Below are 14,796 nucleotides of genomic sequence, written 5' to 3'. Positions count from 1 at the left end.
AACTAAATATAATACAAAACCTTTTAATTTCAGCTAGTTGATAAGGCAACATTTTTCATTTTAATTTAGTTAAAATAATAAAAATAATACATAAAATTTTAATTTAATTGTTAAAATAACGATTTTTTAAAATAAAATTATATATATATATATATATATATATATAAAAATACTAAAAGCTACATAAATAAAAAAAACTACTAAATGACAAGAAGTCAACAAAATTACTAAAACTTTAAATTTTTTCATTTTTTATTTTGTAATACTTAAAAGAAAATGTAGTTAAAATGAAAATGGAAAATGACAAAATAAAAACTGATTTAAACTATAAAAACTATAAGAGTATCTCAATAAAAACTGTCTTAAAAAAAAGATGTTGTGAAGTCTAGATATAAGATTCAAAACAGAATATGCTCCTTTGTGGGGAACTGATGTAGTAAACCAGTTAGTTGCATCATATTTCTGCACGTTTTTTTGCAGTTGAGCAGAAGGCCCAAAAGCACCATTTCAGACTGTAATGTCACGCTTTGCAGTTTAATAATTCATAAAAAGGGTGTTGAGACAATCATAGATGATGGTTCAGTCTCACCTGCTGATTTTGGGGTGAATTTATCTCTGTTTGCGGCACAAACGGCCAGCAGCCGATACCCCAGATCCATGTCAAAGCCCTGCTGACCTGCGACCCGACTCACCACCTGACACACAGACACACAAATAATGTTCAAACATCACTGAAATCTCAGCATTCATGCATGCATGCTTTGTCATAGTTAAATTTCACTGGGCGGTTGCGGTTTTGGGGTTTGCTAGGAATAAAATCTCTGTCCTGATTTGCAAAACCTCGTCAGGTCGGCCCATGTTAAACAGCACCACACCCTGAGGCCTGAAACACAGACGTGCAGGAAGCAATCTTTCATATCTGCGTCTTAATTACAGCTAAACACACATCATGTGTGTCTAAAGCGGCTAATTAAACATCTGAGGGAGGTTTGGGTTAGCCCTCTTTCCACATTCTCCTTAAACGCAGGCACGCGAGAGAAAGGACATTCTGCTTTTTTTCTGATGTAGAAACGTGTCGGGATTTAAACAGTACAACGACCAAATCTATAGAGAGTCATCTCTAGAATAAAAGTGTTACAAAGCTACAAACTTTAGGTCAATAGAATAAAATACAGCATATTGTAAATAGAACAGACTAAAGTATAACTGAACAGAGAAAAAAAAATAAAAAACGAAAATTAAAGAAAGGCAGCATAAAACAGACATTACAACAGAACAGAACCATTTCAAATAAAATAATGATTAATTATAGAAAAAAAATAATAAACATTACATTTTTAAATGTTTAAAAATAGCAAAATATTAATTATATTTAATATAAAAAATAAAAATATACAAATAAAATAATAAAAAAAAAATAAATGAAATAATACAATGTAATGAATAGAATAAATGTGATGCAGAACAACAGAAAAAAATTAATTAAAACACAATAGAATAGATTAAAATAGAACACAGCAGATGTAATAAATTAAAGCATATCTGAAAAGAAGAGTACAATAGAAAAGTATAGAAGAGAATACAAGAAAGATAATAAATTGTAGCAAAATAGAAGAGAATAAAACTATAGATTAAAGCACAAGAAGAGAATATAACAGTTTACAATAAAGCACAGCAGAAAATAATTAAATAAAATAAACAGAATAAATTGGGGAGAATAGAACAAAATGAAATAGAATAAATTAAAGCAAATTAGAATAGAATAAAATAAAATCGAGCAGAATAGAAGAGAATAAAATGGTATAGATTAAAGCACAACATTAATAAATTATAAATTTGAGCAGAATAGAAGAGAAAAACAGAATAGAATAAATTAAAACACAATAAAACAGAAAAGTAGAATAGAATAGATTGTAATAAATGTTTACAGAAAATAAATAACAAATTAGAGCAGAATAGAATAAAATGTAATAGATTAAAGCACAATGGAGTAGAAGGGTACAATAGAAAAAATATTATAATATAATATAATATAATATAATATAATATAATAAAAATATGTAAAATGTAAAACAATAATATAGAATGCAATGTGATATAGAATAATATAATATATTACATTATAATATAATACAGAATATTTAATGTTATGTACGTGGCAATCTTTACACAACGTGGAGCCCATACGATTGCCCTAGGGAAAAATAAATATACTAAAATGTATTTAAAATACATTTATTTCATGCTAAGTATGCTACAAATACATTTAAATATTATGTACTTAATAAAAATACCCTTCAATTTTACTTTTAGTATACTAAACCAGTATATTTAAAGTCTGCTAAATTGGAGCAACTAATTTTGTACTTAATGCACTTTAATTGTGCGGAAGAAGTGCTTACATCCAACTAAAGATATACTTACATATATCTGATTGGGCTAAAGCGGAACTATTGAAAGAATATTTTAAGTACATGTTAAATATTATCTTTAAACGCTAAATATTTAAAGATCATACACCTCATCAACAGTGACATTAAAACATATTTTAGGCTTAATATTAAGAAATGTGCACTGTGCACAAGAAGTACTCCGAATAAAGTTTAATTACAATTTTTATATCAATAAGTCTCCAGCGATATGTCAGTAAATATGTTGATAGACTTAAATTATACTTAGTATAAAATAAATTCTAAATTTTAAATGTAAAAATTTAAATCTTTTTAAATCTATTTTTTACTAAAGTGGTTAAATGACTGAAACTGATTGATGTGACCTTACCGTTAGGCATCCCATCAGGCTTTGCTCAAAGGGTCGCTGAAACGCTCGTGGATCTCCACACCAGTCCAACAGCTCCGTCGCCGCCGTCTGGAAGTTTGCTGGATTTTGCAAGTGCTGATAAAAGAAAATCACACACAAACATAAAATTCATATGATAAACCACTTCTTTTATCATTTTATGTGCACTGTCATAACATTTTCAGTTTGTGTGAGTTTGTGGATTTGAGGTGTGAATGTGTGAAAAGCCCTTCAAATACAAAAATATTCTACAGGAAATTCTGTATACTGTTCCTGACAGTCTAATAGTTGTGTGAAGAGCTCAACCACAGTCTGTCTGCTCTCCAGGTGTCCTGTAGGGGGCGTCACAGCTTATAAATCTATTAAAACACACTCAGAGGAGAGTGACAACCTTATTTAACTGGCTATTAACATAAGACAAGAGCAGATCCTAAAGGTGTTTTTGAGTTTTCACATCTGTTGGCATGTGCTTCTCTCACCTGTTTGATGCAGTGGAGCCGGTCGTTGGTTTGCTGGATGTGTCTGTCCATGGACGGGAGAGTATTCATCCTGCCGGCCCGTCTCTGACCCTATCGCCTGGCCATCCAACACTCACACCCTGTAAAACAAACAGCATTTAGACACAGTGCCAGATTCAGGGATCAGATGTACCATTTTCACCTGCTGGATCATACAACAGATAAAACAGAAAAAATAAATGTAAAAAAACCCGCATAGACGCACACTAAAAAAATGGTCTGAGTCATATGTAGAAATTAGATGATCACAGAGACTTTTTTTCAGGCCAAACAGGAAGAAACCACCTAGCAACCAACTGGAACAGCCTACCACCTCACAACAACCACAATTTCTTGAAAAATGTGTAAAAATTAGTGATGCTCCGAACATTTTTCAACAAACCTTACGTTTTCATTTAGTATTTTCATTTAACTTGAAACAAAAAATAAAATTATTAAAACTATATAGGCATTTATAGAAAAACTAATACAAACAACAAAAACACAAGAACATTTTTGCAAGTGAATTCACAAATATTCAAATAAAATTGAATTCAAAATATAATAGTATATAAATGATATTAAAATAACACTGGTAAAATGTAATGAATATGTAACATAGTGCACATATAAGCAAAAATGCAATTTCTCCTATGTCGTACTACAGTTTGTTTTCCTTATTAGTACATAAATGCATAGCTATTTTTCAACATTTAGATAAACGTGTGTGCCTGTGTGCGCATCTGTGTCTGAGCAGCAAGCACTTCTGCTGTAAAATAATGAAATCAGGTCAGAATATGAGAGCTGATTCCATAATCACATGACATTACAGCAGCGCGTCCCGTTTACATCATCCGTCTCAGACGCTGTGATATTTATAGTGTAAATGAACAGTATATGTGCCACTGCAGACAGTCAGACTGAAGCATCCCAGAATGCGCCAGCAGGAGTTTGGCAAACATGCGGGATCTCTCGCACACTCGCAACTATCAGACTGCGGGCTGCAGCGGCTGGAACACTTGCGTAACTAACAGACGATGTGCTGAGACAGGCCACATCACACGCACACACACACAGAAACATCGCTGGCACAGACTAAAGGATGATGGGAAATGTGTGGAGAAGCAGAGGGAGTGTTTCCTGCTGTTTAGTGAACGTCAGTAACCCTCCACGATCACACGACTCTCGTTTCTGTTACATCACTGAGTAACAAGACGATATGTCAGACACTAAAGCTCCAGACGTCTGAGTAAAACACACACACACACTGGATTAAGACGTCAAGAAGGAGGAAAAAAAATAGAAAAATCACTAAGCATCACAACTGAAACTAAAATAACACAAGCTAAAAATATAAAGACAATGATGAAGACATCATGGAGGAAACAAACCTGTGTAAATGGATTTCTTTAGAACTAGCATAACTAGTTCATAATTAGTTCATAACATAAATCAGCATGAAATACATACAGAACAACTATCATATTTATATGCCATTGTACTAATGATTAGCATATTCTTAAACTATCATACAAAATGATTGCCATATTCATATATACAATCACACTGGATGATTTACATATTTATACACCATTATACAATTTCCATATTCATTTACTATGTTCATATACCATCATTCTGAATGAAAATCATTTTTATAGACCATCACATAGAACAATTTCCATATTCATTTACCATCACGCTGGGGGATTACCATATTCATACACCATCATATTGGACAATTACCATATTCACATACCATACACCATCATACTGAATGATTACTATATTTATTCAATACATACCACCATACTGAACCATATTCATACACCATCATGCTGGGTAATTTCCATATTCATACACCATCATACACCATCACATTGGATGATTACCATATTCCATTACCATATTCATACACCATAATACTGGATGATTTCCATATTCACACATTATCATACTGAATATCTATATTAAAAAATTACCATATTCATATATCATCACACTGAACAAATACTAGATTCCATATTTATATATCATTACACTGAACCATATTCATACACCATCATGCGGAATCATTTCCATATTCATACACCATCAAGCTGGATGATTTCCATATATGTACACCATCACACTGAACAATTACTATATTCCATATCTACATATCATCATACTGAACATATTCATATACCATAATGCTAGATCATTTTCATATTCATACACCATCATATTCATACACCATCATGTTGGATGATTTCCATATTCATACACCATCACGCTGCACAATTACTATATTCCATATTTATATACAATCATACAGAACCATATTCATACACTCATCGTGCTGTATAATTTCCATATTTATACACCATCACGTTGAATGATTACCATATTCATATACCATCATATTGGATGATTTCCATACTTGTACACCATCACACTGAACAACTACTATATTTCATTTATATACTATCATACTGAACCATATTCAAACACCGTCATGTTGCTTCATTTCCATATTTATACACCATCATGCTGGACGATTTCCATATTTATACACCATCACACTGAACGATTACTAGACTTCATATTTATATACCATCATACTAAACCATATGCATACACCATCATACTGGACAACTACCATATTCATACACCATCATACTGGATGATTTCCATATTCATACACCATCACACTGAACAATTACTATATTCCATATTTACATACCATCATACTGAACTATATTCATACACTATCATGCTGCATCATCTCCATATTCATTTAGCATAATTTCCATACACCATCACACTGGATAACTACCATATTCACACACCATCATACTGTGTGAATACACCATCACACACTATCATTTTCATACACCATCATACTGGACGATTTCCATAGTCATACATTATCATACTGAACAATATACATATTGAAGAATTGCCATATTCATACACTATCACACTGACCAATTACTATATTCATACACCATCATACAGAACGATTTCTATACTCATACACCATCATGTGCATACACAATTACACTGGACCATTTCCATATTCATGGCATTACCAAGTTACTTGTTTGTACTTTGTTCACCCACTTAAACCTCAATAATCAGTGACGCTTATCTGAAGGAGATTCTCAGACAGTGTGTTTCCACCACCAATAAACAAACACATGTAGAAGAAAGTTGCAACTGTTTACACACAGGTTTTTGTGACTAAAGTGGCCAAACGTGTCTGTGAATCATGCTGCCGCTGCAGTAGTGTTTAGTAAGTGTGGTCTGAAATATTCATTCAGTAGTGCGTCTGAAAGCGCTCATAACTGAACGTTTCCCTCTGTGACTCTGATTCAGATCAGCCTCAGGAAATGAGGCCTTTCCTGTCAGAGGAAGAGAGAGAGTTTTACAGGCTCAGACAGGAACTGGTGCAGGGAGGAACACGGACATCTGAACCGTCAACTGCATCTTCATATCTCCTAATGTTATTGTGGTTTTCTGTCATTTTTGCTGAATTTAACAGAGAAAACCATATTGCAGATCACATCCACTTTGTCCGTGTGTCTCGTTTATTCTCGCTGTCTCCTGCAGTTGGTCGTGATGATGTCATGATGATGTTGCGATGATGTCACTGCTCATAGTTACAAATACAAATAATGCAGCGCAGATATTTGACAGATACTTGTTTTTCTTCTAAGCAGAAATTTTGTTTAATTTCTCAAAAAACTTCACGTCTTGATTTAGGGACGGTTAGATATTTGTATTTGAAAACAGGACGAAAATACTGAGGACGATATTATTTTTTTCCCCATGCATGCAACATTTAATCTAATGATTTTGTTGAATTTAAGACTTTCTGCTTTGATTTCAGACCTTAATTTGTGGAAGGATGAATTAAGACCTTTAAGACTGGCGGAAAACCTGTATTTCACAGTGAAACAGGATATTCAACCAATGTAGGTCAGCACTTCATTTTCTCCCTGGAAAAATGTATCGACATGATAGGTGGTTCAAAAAGAGAGAGCTGAAAATGGAAAGTTGAGCAAATTATAAGAGTTAGATTTTTTCTTTACAAGACCAGGAACGTGTACTAAACATGTAATTCTGATTTCATGTTGATGTTAATCTGAACGAGCTCATAACGCGGAGATAAAGGCGGTCGTCACTGCTGCTCACAATAGTCACTGTTCACACGCTCAACAATACGGCTCTGTTCGGACCGCCTCGTTAACACACACAGTCTATTATACCAGCTAATATACATCACCAGCTGCAGACACACACATTCATGAGTCATGTGTCAACACACGCAAACAAACACACACAGCCATGTGTTGCAATATATGCGCATGACTAAGTTGTTTTTGATGTTTATACATTTTCCGTATTTTTCTTTTACATTGTTTTAAAAATAACGACTACAGCTGATAAATGGTTTTTCATTGTTTAATAATACTTCGCATCATTTTCCGAAAGTGAGTGCTTTTATGCTAGTTGCCATCTCAAATCACTCAAGTGAACAACCAGACTTTGTTAACAAATGAGTCTGTTTATGCAACAACGCATATTACGCTTGCACCTTCTGAAATATTTGGATCAAACATGTTCTGACTTCTATTCGGCTAAAACAAAGGTGCGTTTATATCCACAACACTCCTCTGATGTGTGTTGAGAAAACATTTTTAGGACGATCTGACCCAAGACGTCTGAATTTTATCTATGTATGTATTTCATGTCCATTTACATAGTTATCTAGCTATCTATCTACGTATGTAGATTTATGTATTTTAAATATGTATATATTTATACTTAAAAAAAATTAATTTCATTTTCAATTTAAATATCAATATTTACATATTTATATATAAATAATTATATTAAACATCTCTGCTAAATGTTTAAATATTTAATATATAAATGTATATTTATAAAATAATATTTTTATATAAATATGATTTTATACACATACATAAATATAAAAAAATACAAATCTATGTCTGTCTGATATATGATATATAAATATGCAGATTTATATATTTAAATATGTATATACTTATAGTTATGTAATTATATTTAAATGTTATACTTAAAAATTTATATAATTACATTTTCAACTTAATTATCAATATTTACGTATTTAAATATAAATAAATATTATATTAAACATCTCTGCTAAATGTATAAATATTTAATATATTAATGTATATTTATATAATAATATTTATATAAATATGATTTTATACACACACATACATAAATATTAAAAAACATAAATCTATCTATATAAATATTCAGATTTATATAGTTAAATATGTAAATATTTTGTTATTTAATTATAATAATATAAAAAAGTATATAATTACATTTTCAATTTAAATATCAATGTTTATGTATTTATAAATATAAATAAATATATTAAAAATCTATAAATATTTAATATATTAATTTATATTTAAATGTTAATATTTATATATAAATATGAATTTATGCACACATATATAAATATAAAACAATACACATATATAAATTAATAGTTTCTTTAATTCTATCTATCCACCTTTATTTACTTATTTATTTATTTAATCTGACGTGAGACGGCTGAATTCTTACCTGCGTATGTTCTGCGTCCACAGGACCGAACAGGAAATGCTACGAATCCATCAGTTGCTCATCTAACCTGAAAGAAACCAGCAAGTAATCAGCTATAGCCGTAATGCAAACAAATGTCACTTTCATACCTCCTACTTAAAAACATGATGCATATCTATATATTACTTTTTTATACAGACATTCATATTTTTGCACGCTATTTGCGTAGACGGCTTTGTATTGCATTGGCTTTGTACTGTACTCTGCAAAATGACAGTTTAATCTAATCTAATCCAGTCTGATATTTAAATTCAGTCTTTTAAATGTTCCTGCATACTCATACTGACAATTTTTTTAATGACAATCTTGACGTCTCAATAAAGAACACATGCAATGATGTGAATGAATTTGGTCCAAATGACATATCTAAGTCAGGAGCCTTAGTAGATGAAACACTAGGTTTCGTAACAAAAGCAAGATCATCATTATGAAACATTATAGTAAGCAATTTATTAATCCGATGAACAGTGAGCCATAAACAGACAAAGAAAAGAAGCAGACGGAGCAGATCAGTTCTTACATGTCCAAACAAACACCCCGTACATCAGACGAAAATCAGGGCTAAATTCATCTGGGTGAGAGTGATTTTCCAGCAGGAGAAGACACTGGATGAGAGCCGGTGTCTGGGTGTTATTTTTAGAGCGTCTTGGAGACGCGTGTGCAGCAGCGTTTAAGGACAGCCGTTCACTGCGGTCTGACCCTCCGCTCACCCTCACACATCACTGCTGATTTATTTAGATCCCTCACTCTGACGCTCTGATATGTGCCACATCTCAGACTCATGCAACCAGCACTTCTTCACCATATATATACATATACATGTGTATATATATATATATATATATATGTGTGTGTGTGTGTGAATTTATATATTATTATAATATATTATTTATAATATATTATTTTTTTTTATATTCAATTAAAAATGCATTTATGTATATTTAATTTAAATCTAAATATTTACACATTTGTATATAAATATAATGAATACTTCTGCTAAACAGACAAATGTTTAGTTAATTTACTCACATAGAAATATGTAAATATTTATATATATATATATATATATATACATACATACATACATACACACATACACATATAAATACATTAAAAAATTCAAATATATAAATAGTTTATTTCTACCTACTTATCTGTATATATTCTATACAATATATAGTAATGTAAATATATAGTAATTATATATTATATACACTAATATTTTGATATAATTATTTAAAAAGCAAATTTAAATTAAAAATAAATTAAAAATTTAAATAATAAAATGTGTGCGTATGTAATATATATGTTAATATAAATAAATATGAATAAGAAATGTATTTATCTATCTATATATAAAGATATAAATTTATACAAATCTTACAAATATATTATTATTCATTGTCATTATTATATTATTTTATATTATTTCTATTCAAATTAAAAATGTATTTAAATGTATTTAATTTAAATTAAATATTTACACATTTGTATATAAATAATGCAATTAAATATATTTCTGTTAAATGCATAAATCTTTAATATTTTTACTTACATACAAATATGTAAATATTTGTATATAAATATATATACACATATATAAATACATTATTAAAAATTCAAGTATATAAATTGTTTATTTCTACCTATTTATCTATATATAGTCCATATAATATACAGTTATTAAAATACATAGTACTTATATATTATATACACTCATATTTAAATATTATTCTTTTAAAATTATATTTAAATTAAAAATTAATTAAAATGTGAAATAATAAATAAAAAATTCTCTCTCTCTCTATATATACACATGCATACATAAAGATGTGAATTCATACACATTGATATAAAAATATATTATTATTAATATGTGTATTTATGTGTATTAAAACATGTATTTATGTGTAAAAACATGTATTTATGTGTATTAAAACATGTATTTATGTGTATTTAATTTAAATCTAAATATTTACACATTTCTGCTAATGCATAAATGTTTAATATATTTACTTACATACAAATATGTAAATATTTGCATATAAATATATATACACATAAATACATTAAAAATTCAAGTACATAAATTGTTTATTTCTACCTGTTTATCTGTATATATTCTATAATAACTATATAAGTTATTAAAATATATATTAATTATATATTATATACACTAACATTTAAAATAATAAATACAAAATTGTGTGTGTACGTAAAATATATATACATATATATATATATATATACATATATATATATATATATATATATATATATATATATAAATAAATATGAATAAGAAATGTACTTATCTACCTATATTTATGTGCCAAAATACGCACAAGTACAGAGACAAACCACAGTGCAAAACATTATAACATCACTTTCAGTGGAAGCACAAACAAATTCATTGGAAGCTTGTTGTGTCCCTGCTGGTTAGTAGCACATGCTGTAACGCGTGGCCCGTATGAAAGAGCTGCCGAAGCGTTTCTGTTCCTACAGGGGAGAGAGTTTTGTATCTGGGAATGTCACGGCTTACAGCACCGAATTTACGACACCTCCTCTAGCTATCATTCCCACATCTATCCCTCCCAACGGACCTAAAGAGAGCCGTGTGTGAGTGTGTGTGTGTGTGGAGGTGATGCATTAGAGCGTAATGGGAAGGAAAAGTCTCTTTTTCTCTCTCTCTCTAATTCCAGATCTCTCTGACACCTCCAGCCATTCATCACACACTCCTCTGAGCCTGAAGCAAGAAAGAGGGAGGAAAAAAAAAAATCAATGGAGTCAGAACTGCAAACAGGCCATAAAGACACCGGGAGGAAGGTACCAGCTGCAGTGCAATTGATTTCTTTAAGTAGAATAACACCTCACACACAAACAGCCATTCATACGCAGCTGCTGAAACACTTATGAACAGATCTCACAAAGCCATCCAGTTCACACAAATAAACAGAGAATTAGTTATTAATGAAATCATCTGCTGGTCACAGACGTACATTACTAGATCTTAGTAGGGTACATTATTAGATTACTGCATTTATATACTGAAAAATCCAAGTCTGAGACGTCATTAAAAATATGGGATTATTTATACATTTAAACCCAGAAATATATATATGTTCAAAATCAAAGTGTTATGCTGAAAACATAACGGAAAGAAATGTATGATACACCCCCTCTCAAGTAAAATAAAATAAAAAAATAAAATAAAATAAAATAAAATAAAACCAAGGCAAAGAAAAAAAAACTTAAAATTTAGAATTTTTTCTCATTTGAATACTTTAAGGCACTAATCTAATAAACACAAAAGTAATATTGTAATATTATATTATAATATAAACAGACACACACACACACATACATATATATTATATATATATACAATACATAATACTATATTATACAATTAAATATTATTTATATAAAATGTATAATATTATAATCTATCTACATTTACAAATGTTCAAAATCAAATGTTATGCTGAAAATATAACAAACAATTTAAATAATATAATATAATATAATATAATACAATTTATTTCTTTGAAAATTTTCGCATTTCAATACTTTAATGCATTAATCTAATAAGTTAAGTACACCAAAAAGTAACAAACAATTTAAATAATATAATATATTATAATAATATTTATAAAATAAAATAAAATAACATGTATTTCTTAGAAAATGTTCTCATTTCAGTACTTTAAGGCACTAATCTAATATACACAAAAAGTACACCAAAAAGTTACAACATTTATTTACACTATTCAACTTTATGTTTCACTCAAACTGTCAGGCTAAAAGTAAAACTATAAAACTAACTAAATAAAATAATTTATAATATTATATTATTATTATATTATATTATAATCTAAACACACACACACAGACATACACATACATATATATATATATATATAATACATAATACTATAATTTATATAAAATTTATAATATTATCTTGTATATATATTTACAAATATTCAAAATCATGCTTAAAGTATAACAGTTATGCTGAAAAAACAACAAACAATTTAAATAATATAATATAATATATACAAAATTTGTAATTACATTTTCGATTCTATTTTTACAGAAATAAACAACAGGAGTTTTAGTAGTCTTGTTTGAGTTTTGGGACACTGGGTGATGATGAATCAAAACATTTGGCTGGCACTGCGTTACATAACAGATAATTTGATAATGCTGATGATTTTGGTTTAGTCACAACGGAAGTCGATACAATACAACAGCCAATACACACACCAGTGACCAATTAAAATACTTAATAACACATCAAATCCACAATATCACCTACATTTAGGTGCATCACTGCACTGACAAACATCAGCAGCACAGCGGTAGCGACTTTTGCATGTGCAAACACTCCGATTTTCTGTAAAAACACAGTTTCTCTAAACATAAAGAAGATAAAGCAGCGAATTACAACATCTGGCAGCGGGAACTTCCTCAGACACGCATAAACACGGCAGCCACACGCCTCGTATCTTTCAGAGCATCTCAGCGGCCCACGGCAGGGAAGATCTTTGCATTTTTTTGGCAGGAGCATCTGTTCCTCGAGCTGGCAGGAGAACGGATCAGATGCTTGGAGCCAAACCATCATCAGATCATCAGACGAGAACAGCGCTTTTAAAGGGGTCACAACATAGAGCGAGTAGGTTCTTGACAGGTTCTTGACCATGCTCACTCTTACAATCAAACATGCCATGTTTAAATGATGGACTGTACAACATTTTATGAATATTTTCATTGTTTTCAGTGCAAAAGAACAAAGAAAGTCATTTTTTGCATTTCAGTTTTAATAAATGCCAATCTGAATCTTCCTGCTGTAGGTTCAGGAATGATTCAATCACTGTTCGGTTTCTCTTCTAGATAATTGGGTCCTTATGGACGCTGAAGTCCAGCGGGACTGCAGATGACACAAGATGTGTCTTCCACACAAACACTCACCAGCGCTCTTATATGATCATTAATGGCTTCAGACATCAGGACTAAGAGCACAAGTATTCATTTGCGTCATCAGCGTACTTCAGAGAGGACTAACCACGCCATAACTCAAAAATGATCTATCAACATCAGGCCGAACTGATTACAGACACGGCAAAGATCTCTTTTTGATCAGTATTTATGCATTGCGTTCCAGTAAAAATACAGAAACATCTGTACAACAAGATGTATTTTCTTAAGAAGCAAAAATGCACATACAAATAATGTAAAGTATTTTTTTTATTTAACTCCACTGGCAAATATTGCTATTTATGCTTGAAACAAATTAAGGAAAATAACTGTATATAGATTATATAAATCTAAAATAAATATAAAATGAATACACAAAGAATACAAATAATAATAAATAATAATATTATATTTGTAATAAATAATACAAATAATACGTGTATGTGTGTGTTAATTTTTTGTACATTTTTATATATAATAATATTTACAATTTATATATATATACAGGATATATATATAAATATATTATTTATATTTTGTCTTGAATTTTTGCTTCAAGTAAATATAAACATTATTGTTATTTTTTATGCTATATTAAATAATTATTATTATTTCACATTTAAATTATTTTAAATTACATATTTAATTTACATTTATTACAATAAAAAAAGTAAAATATTATTTATAAAAAGTAAAAAAATTAACATATACACACACACACTATATATATATATATATATATTTTGTGTGTGTGAGTGTATATACAAACACATGCAGATCTAATTATATTTAGATTTTGTCTTTTGAATTTTTGCTTTGAGTAAATATAAACATTCTTATTTATGCTTAAATTTTAATTTAAAAAAAA

General features: G+C 29.7%; 1 protein-coding gene across 3 annotated transcripts in view; it reads right to left on the bottom strand.

The window, feature by feature from the left end:
- Positions 1-14,796, bottom strand: part of LOC127174400 (zinc finger MIZ domain-containing protein 1) — a 45,746-nt gene that overhangs the window by 22,612 nt on the left and 8,338 nt on the right. For 2 of the 3 annotated variants that reach the window (XM_051124822.1, XM_051124824.1), the window contains exons 2-5: positions 8,910-8,976; positions 3,279-3,397; positions 2,782-2,895; positions 590-695 (exon numbers count right to left, since the gene is read on the bottom strand). In XM_051124822.1, coding sequence (XP_050980779.1) covers positions 590-695; positions 2,782-2,895; positions 3,279-3,347 — 289 coding nt within the window. In that variant the 5' untranslated portion in view covers positions 3,348-3,397; positions 8,910-8,976. The remainder of the gene's footprint in view (positions 1-589; positions 696-2,781; positions 2,896-3,278; positions 3,398-8,909; positions 8,977-14,796) is intronic. The other variant, XM_051124823.1, reaches the window with a different exon arrangement.

The sequence above is a fragment of the Labeo rohita genome, chromosome 12 (genome assembly GCF_022985175.1).
Source record: "Labeo rohita strain BAU-BD-2019 chromosome 12, IGBB_LRoh.1.0, whole genome shotgun sequence".
NCBI classification, from domain to species: Eukaryota; Metazoa; Chordata; class Actinopteri; order Cypriniformes; family Cyprinidae; genus Labeo; species Labeo rohita.
The sequence above is the reverse complement of the archived record's forward strand: the minus strand, read 5'-3'. Positions and strand labels throughout refer to the sequence as shown.